This window comes from Taurulus bubalis, assembly GCF_910589615.1.
Source record: "Taurulus bubalis genome assembly, chromosome: 4".
NCBI classification, from domain to species: Eukaryota; Metazoa; Chordata; class Actinopteri; order Perciformes; family Cottidae; genus Taurulus; species Taurulus bubalis.
This window is the reverse complement of record NC_136592.1, coordinates 22,924,664-22,932,994: the sequence shown is the minus strand read 5'-3', so window position 1 is coordinate 22,932,994 and position 8,331 is coordinate 22,924,664. Positions and strand designations below refer to the sequence as shown.

The following is an 8,331-nucleotide window of genomic DNA, read 5'->3' as shown; positions in this document are numbered from 1 at the left end:
GAATGTAAAATCTAAATCTGCAATAAGTAGTAACTATAACTGCCAGATATATGTAGAGGAGTACAACATGCAACATTTAAGTATTAATCAGCACAATTGAAAACACTCCAATAATATACAGGAACAGAATGGTACTGAAGTGTTTACTTGAGTAAATGTACTTTCCAAACAGCAAACCTTCTGTTTCCCACTTTTTGTTTGTGGCAGTCCCCTTATCAGTGAGTTCAGCCTGAAACTTGGCCACCGTCCATTACAACAAAATTGTTGCCTGCTTTTAACATAATTACATTTCTGTTGCTTTGATTCCAGTCCGAAGTAATAAAACACTTCTAACCCAAACCTCAAAATCTATCCACAAGTACAATTAAAGTTAAAAGTGCAGTTGTTTTATGATAAGAGCTGCAGGGTCTGAAGCCACCAAGCCCTACCACCTGCTTCTGATTGGCCAGTGGCATGTTATTTTCCCCTCACACATAACCCAGCATGCACTGGGGTTTATTTATTAGGAATAAAAAAAAGGAGTCACTAATCTGTGTTCGGTTCAGACAGCGGGCTACCCCTACACACTCGCTCTCATACACACACATCTGCGTACCAGCTGAGCAGGGAGCCGTCCCACTGTTAGGCTTTCACATATCAAAGAGCCTCGGGTGCTTTGGCACTGCCGGGGTAGTTGTCCTTTTTCACAAAAGACAAACAAGCAAAGAGCTCGGGATGCGGTCCAGAGACGCCTTTGACACGCTGTTGAAATGGGGACTTGGCTCTGTGACATGTATGAGCTACATGTGTAAAAAAGCTGTGTTTTTTTTTTAAAACATTGGCAGTTGCTTGTCCTTAGCCTATAGCGAGGCAGTCCACATCGTCTAATTAACACAAAACAACATCATTTGCAGAATTGTTCAATGGCTTCAAACTTCGACTCAATGCTGCTTTTGTGTCAGAGTTGCATGGAAAGTATTTCCTCTAGGTGTGTGGTACTTCTGTGATGAATGGTATACAGATTTCCAGAGGACAGGATGTTAGTCGGACACGGTGACATCACCAAAACATCAGCGATTACACACAGTGCGGTGAATCTGTCTCAGAGAGATGATCAATGGACAGGCATTATGAATTATCCTACAATACTCAGAAACTCCCTGAGGGACTAATGTTCCCAAAACAGCTAATCATTAGTTATCATATTTCAGCAGTGGAATCAGTTATTGATGCTGGTGATAATGAGAACAAGAACACAGGGAGGGATAATGAAGTTGACTGCAATCCTTGGTGTCTTACAATGACATGCGAGACATAATATTTGACACGTAGAAACAAATCACAGAGGTCCAGTCCATGTACCGCAGCACAAATACGGAACGCTATTTTCACCGAATGGAAACAAGGCCCATTTGGGATCAAAGCATCTAATGGGTTCTGAATAACCAGAAGCTGATGTCAGTTTCTGGCCAAACCAAACAGACATGCAAACACATGAGGCACTGTGTCCAGAGGACTTTCAATACTACTCAGAGAATTATAGCTACATTACATATAATCTGAGTCCCCCTCCTTCACAAAGCACAGGTACATCTCAGTCTGGCCAGTTGACGAAATGGACTAACAGTCTTGAAAAAAATGACTTGACCATGTGTAACTCGGGTTTTGCAGTTAAAACATATTTATTGCGGAATTGAAATCAGTTCATCGATTTTGCAACGATGACAAATAGTGCCTTTACACTAAATCCCTTCAGGAGAGGGGAAAGAAAAGAAGAGGAACGCTGGAAACTAGTTTAAAAAAAGCAAACAGAAAAAGGCTGAATTTATGTGACACACTTTCTACCAACTACAGTACTCAATTTAACCTTTGAGGGTGGGCTGGGGAGAGGAGTGTAAACTAATGTCCTGCTATAAACCAGCCTGTCATTCAAATGACTGGACAGTAATTACACGTGAAGGCGGCCTACAAGAGAAGGTTAAAAGATCTGTATACAGGAAGTTGGGTGTGATTTAAACTTTTCAGCCAGTGTTAACTGTACCTGTCACCATCGGCACGCTCCGCAATGTCAACTCATTTGGAAATGAGGAGAAATGTGCATGGATAAATAAACACGTTTCAGTGTCTATGTCAGTGGTGAGGCTGCAGGTGGGTTTGGGTACAGTTTGGGCTGTCAGAGGAATTCTTGAGGACTTTCATCAGCATACACTTTTAACACTTATTAGTAACAAATGGGCCTATTAACTCAATCAATGTGTGTGTAGAATCAATGCTCCAGTGAAAATAGCTGAGAATAGAATAGATTTTTATGAACCATGAAGGAACTTTGATCTGAACATGAAAAGACCCCTGACTGTTATTTTCCTAAAGCACTACCAATATATGTCCGGAGTGTGTACTAACACTGTCGTCTGTGCGCCGTATGTGCGTCTGAATTCAGCGACAGGTCACACAACAAGACCTAAACGTGGTAGCACTGACTCAAGGGGAAAACATGCACATTAAAGACCAGAGAAGCCGTAATAAAAAGCCTCTAATGTAAAACAGTACCCATCAAAGAAATCTTTCCCAATATTCGTGAACTGTTACATATAATATTGATGCCATTTCAGCCATTGTTCACTCAGGCTGCATTTGATCTGCACGGCTGCTATAACTCTGGGGTTGTAGGAGCGCTAATGAGAGGAGTTGGCACTTTATAAACACTGTCAAGAGCAGGTGGAGCGAGGGGGTCACACTGGGCCATTGTGTCCACCTCAGCTAGTCCCATTCAAAACGACTTATTTTCTTCGATCGTGGAGTATTTTGACATATCAGCATATTGCAGTCAGACGTCTTTGTTAAAAGTTAAGTCCGGTCCTGGGTGATTGTATCGTGCTGAACAAATGAGCGATTAATCTGCAGCGTGGTGCTGAGCGATAGGGCGCAGGCTTCTCCAGAAAACGGGTCATCTCTGCCTCTACAAAAGATATTCCCTCCTGATGGTGTGCGAAGGCAAGGACACACACATAGGATGTATGCTCCCGTATGGAGTTTTATAACGCCTTTCAGCCTTGACATTGTGCGTGAGATTTAAAAAGGGGCTCTTTTGTATGTCAAAACCTCACTTTTAATGGGTTTCTTATAAAAGTGCTCAGTGATCATGGTATTCAAATCACAGCAATAGCAAAGCGCTTCCTTCTTTCGGTGTCTGGAAGTGATCCCAGGCAAGGAGGTGTACCACATCTTAGACTAAGGCTGCACGCTCTTTCTGTTCGCTAACCAAAGGGCTCTTTCCTGCGGTGCTATACAATCATTTATTGAGGCTTAATCAACATGTATTGAATGGTGTATGTACTTTTTGAGCCCTTTTAAGGGCCCCTCTGTGCATTTTAAGCCTCGGCCATGGGGTTGCAAAGGTTTTAACGATATTCTAGCTAAGGGCTCGAGGCAATAAATAACTTCTGTTCCTGAAGAGCTTTCATTGTGGCAAGAAACAATTATTTTCACTGAGAATTAAAGAAAAGGAGTTATATTAGCTGGACAGCAGGTTCTACTCGGGTTGGGCAATTTTTTTCACTGCAAACTGATGTTTGAGATACTAAACAATCCAGATTAGTCAAAACAGTCACAGGTATGATTCTTGGGCAATTTAAAAAGAAAGTGGCCTATTTTAACTTGTCAAAGCAGCACTTTGTTCATGCACCACAAAAATCCTGTTATCATTTGGGACTATATTGGCAGAAAGCACCAACATCCAAACAAGTTGTAAATAACGGATAACATAAAAAGGTGTTAAGCTAAAAACTGAAGCGTGACACAATAACAAATCAGAAAAATGTAATATAACTTCCTCCATAGTGAAAGGAGTGACCCAACGCCGGATAACAACAACGATTACTGTGCCTCTGCTAAGTTGTGACATCCAGATTTAGTTACTGTAGGTATTACTCGTCACACAAAAAGTGCAAAAAGGGTCACAAACCTGTCTCTCTTCCAACTTGTCAAATACAAGTGACCCTGCACCACGATGTCGACAAACTCCAATTTCAACCCTGTTATTTTTGACCATTTAGGCATTTATTTATTTATATTTATTGACCTGCTGCTAAATACTTACTGATTTAAAATGTACTATAGTTAAATGGGCTCTTCAGTGCAATCGAAATGTAAAGTATCACCATATGTTATACCATTTGTGAGCGAGCGTGTTGTTGCATAGAAAGACCAAGGTAATAGAATGTACATGTGGTAACACAGATGAAAGAGTGGATTTAAAGAGGCAACACTCCTCGAACTCAGAACGCCTACTTTGCACCTTTTTGCACCAGAAATGGATTGCAAAAACCTGGGAGAATTATGCAATTGTCAAAATCTACCCACTTAGCTACAAAGAACTTTTAATCTTTCGCATCACAATTGTAGTGCCACTTTTTATGCCCTGTAACTAATAGGCCACCGGGTGTGAGCTACACAGGTACCCTGGTGCTACAAAGAGACCGTACAGGAGTGATGTGGTGGTGCTTCAAAGAAACAAGGCGAAGGCGGCGGAGTACATGGAATGGAAAAAGTCTGAAAGAAAAGAAAACCCTCTTTTGAACGAGGACATAATCGGTTGGCGGACTCCAGCACATAACCTAAATAATACATTTCAGGTTTTGATATAACTATTACTGCCTGTGAAGTGCTCTTTGATGTTAATTGAAACCACTGGGCAGCAATCTGCTTTATAGCACTGACAAATAACAGTTTCCTAGCATTAAAGGTTAGCAAGCACATACTTGCTCCATATGCTCATTGGATATGAGTACAAATTTAAAAAAAAGAGCTCGTCTTCACAGAGGCACCACAATATACTGAGGTTAATCTCTGGCTGAAATTGTGGTGACTATAAAATGTTGTTTACAGCTCTTAACAGTACCTTCACCAGAGGACCCGTGTGGTGCAGGACAAAGCTTGACTGTGTTGTTTTCCCTTTTCCCAGTAGTACTTCCTCTCTTTCATACAGAAACCGCGGCTTAACTTGATGAACTAATAATACAATCTAGGTGGCCCAATCGAAATTTCTGCATCGGAAAGAAATAATTATCCACAAAGAGGCCTGTCTCTTGTACTTCAGATTTTTCAGGTCATACAATAGCTTGAAGCATGGGGGAGAGATGATTGTGGGTCTGCAGGCTCTGGTTTTAATACAGACGCAACACAATGGTCTCTGTCTTCCTTTACAGTTCTTTAGTACATTCTGGCACCGTGCAGCACTTCTCATCTTTTATTCTTCCCCGGCTTTTTTTTGTCGCTCATTATATCACATAAAGGAGCCATGGCAAAGGGTCATCCGGATCTAATGCAATGCCCAATAACAGAAAACATACCGCCATCGTGAGCGCAACCACATTGGCCAGACCAGTTGAAAAGGCAATATGATGATATACGAAGTTCAAAGTGACCCCCCCCCCAGCCCATACAAAACCACATTAGAGTGTGTACAGGGGTGACCTTGCCTTGTGCTGAACTCCACAGGTCGGACATGAGAGGAGAGGTGCCTGTTTTAGAGCCTGATTCACTGTGGGACAAATGACAGGCATTGTTGAAGAAGGTAATTGGCTTGTCTCCACGTAAAAAACCTGTACATTATGATTGTTCCCAGAGTCTCTTTTCTAACCAGCGGAGGGGAAAAAAGATCCACAGAACTTTCTTCTCTTTGACATGTTCTCCATCACAATGATTGACAGTGAGAACACATGAACGATAGTTTGACGTGTTGCTAAAGTAACACATAGATTGTGTTTATGGTTTGAATGGTGTGGTGAGAATTTAAAAATGATTTTAACAGCCCAAAAAAAGCTTGGCATTTTGGGAAATATGTTTCTAGTTTTCTTGCTTAGGGTTACAGTAAAGGGGAGATTGATACTGCTTTAATGTCAGAGAATGGTAGTAAACTTCTCATTTGACTCTCTGAGTGAAAGCAAATCAATGTGTAATGTCTACACATTCCTTCAGATTAATGTGCTTTTCTGTCTCATGAATGCATTAAGTTTTTTTTAATGTAACTTGTCGATGTATTCAATTGTATTTTTAAAGCAATGCATCTAATTGTGATTAAAGCAATTCCCTCTACCCTGGCACTGAAATGATTGCACCAAACCCTAAGAATTAAACTACATGATTTAAATGGTCTATATACTTTATACAAGTTTAATAGGGCCCAATGTGAAAATATGATTCTTCAGCCATGTGGGCTGTGAGGACGTCCACACCATCCCACCAACGGGCCACCAGTGATGGATTTAAAAACCAAGCAACTGCAGGTTTTTTGGACAAGGTAAGTGGCCTGTCTGCCATTAAAGGGCCTATACATTATGTTCACTGGAAGAGCCCCAGATCTGACAGTCTGGCAGGGAAGCCTCTGTTACTTGAAATGTTATACCATAAAGATGATTGACAGTGGGAATATGTGAATGATAGTTTGACGCACAAAAGGAACATAGTGTAATGATGGATCGGGGTGATGGAGGTTTGGATGAAGGCAGATTTTGACATTAGAAGATAAAAAAAATATATTATTTACGACATCATACGATTTGTTTTCCACGATAGTAGCTCTAAAATGACACTACAGGCTGACATATGTTCATGTAAAAAAAATATATACGCAAGCACATGGATCTAGTTTTCACAAAATGACTCCACGGATATTTTTCAAGCATAGACTCCCTTTGGAAGACCAGAACAGAAGAGAGGAAATGTAGGTTATAAATAGGAATCAAAAGAATCCCCCTCCGTTTATTAGTAAGGGATACCAGAGACACCGACGGCTTTGAAAGTGGGAGAGCTTGTGAGCATTTTACAAGACAGGTGAAAGAAACATGTGCATTAAATCATTGTACCCGGCTAACTTGGGTCAGCTCTACCATAAAAGAAAAGAGATTACAAAGGAAACTAATGAAGACACTGATCAAAGTCTGTAATGGTAATATGTAGCAGGTGTTTCAGACCCCTGCAATCCGCCCCTGCATCACCCTCCCACCACCACCGCTGCTCCATCCGTGAAACTATTTCACATGTGCTTTGATAGGAACAATGGACAGAACACATTTCAGCACTATTCAAAACATGTTATGAGGATGAACTCTCGGAGGGTACGTCAACTGTGGGTGATACATAAAGGCAGCCACATGGACGCCGTGCATTTACAGTGCACTTTCATGATCAGCAGTGAGTTGAAAAGGGCTGACGTGGTTGAAGCCCACACCGGCAGAACAGCACCTGGATTTGAGATGCATGCAAGAGTTGAAAGAAAGTTGGCGGGAGTTGAACTGGAGCATGTTCAAAGCATGATTGCTATTTTTACACATAGTCTGAGATGAAAGTGGAACTGCTTTTCATTACAAAAAGGGGGAAGCATATGGAATATTCATGTGGAAGACCAGGATATTTTGAAGAGGATATTTTGGATTTTTCTACATATAAAACAGTTTTTAAAAAAAAATGAACTACTACAGTACTACTACCTACACTGCTACCACATATACAACAACAACAACAACAACAACAACAACAACAACAACAACAACAACAAGCAGTACTTCCTCTCTGCTCATATAATTCAGTATTGTAGATTTTTATTTACTGTTTTCTACCGTTTATTATTTATATCATTTGTTTTGATTTTGTACTATGTCTCTTGTGTGCACTTTACCTGTTTGCTGCTGTAATCCTGCAAATTTCCCCACTGCGGGACTAATAAAGGAATATCTAATCTAAGCTAATCTAACAACAACAATAATAATCATACTAATAGTGTGCGGTAGTAGTTGTTGGTTTTGCTTTTGAATATATTTAAAAAAAATGTCATGTCACAGACATTTTAAGGGCTGTACAATTTATAAATCACTGCTTTTAAACTATCTAACTGGCCGATGGATAATTTGTAGATCTGTACCTGAGCTGCATCTGCGCAGTACATCTGCGCAGTGCAACCTCTCTAGAGCCTCCGACAGCTGCTTCCGGCGCGAGCACGCGCTCACTCTGGGACTTGTAGTTCTCATCGTAAAGCGTTTTGCAGCTCCCTCAAGAATCTTTTCACGAAAAAACATTTTACACTGAAAATATTGACGACTGGGCTCCGACTGAAATAACACAAAGACTGCACTTGCGTGTGCCGTTTGTAATATGAGAATATTATGAAATACCATGTATTCGTGTACTACAAGAACCAACGTCGCCTCGAATGAAAGCGAGGCAGTGTGTAAACACAAGTCCGGAACATGAAAAGATCGGGTGACAGTGAGGGGGAGAAGAGAAGAAAGGTATTGATAGCGTTTTTCTCCATTAGGTCTGGCATATTTTTGTACGCCCTGTTTCTCGTTGAAT

General features: G+C 40.8%; 1 protein-coding gene across 1 annotated transcript in view; it reads left to right on the top strand.

Moving 5' to 3' along the window:
- Window positions 1–8,209: 8,209 nt before the first annotated feature.
- fto (FTO alpha-ketoglutarate dependent dioxygenase) overlaps window positions 8,210–8,331 on the top strand; it is a 127,532-nt gene continuing 127,410 nt past the window's right edge. Inside the window, exon 1 of the mRNA XM_079217360.1 lies at window positions 8,210–8,267. Coding sequence (XP_079073486.1) covers window positions 8,226–8,267 — 42 coding nt within the window. The 5' untranslated portion in view covers window positions 8,210–8,225. The remainder of the gene's footprint in view (window positions 8,268–8,331) is intronic.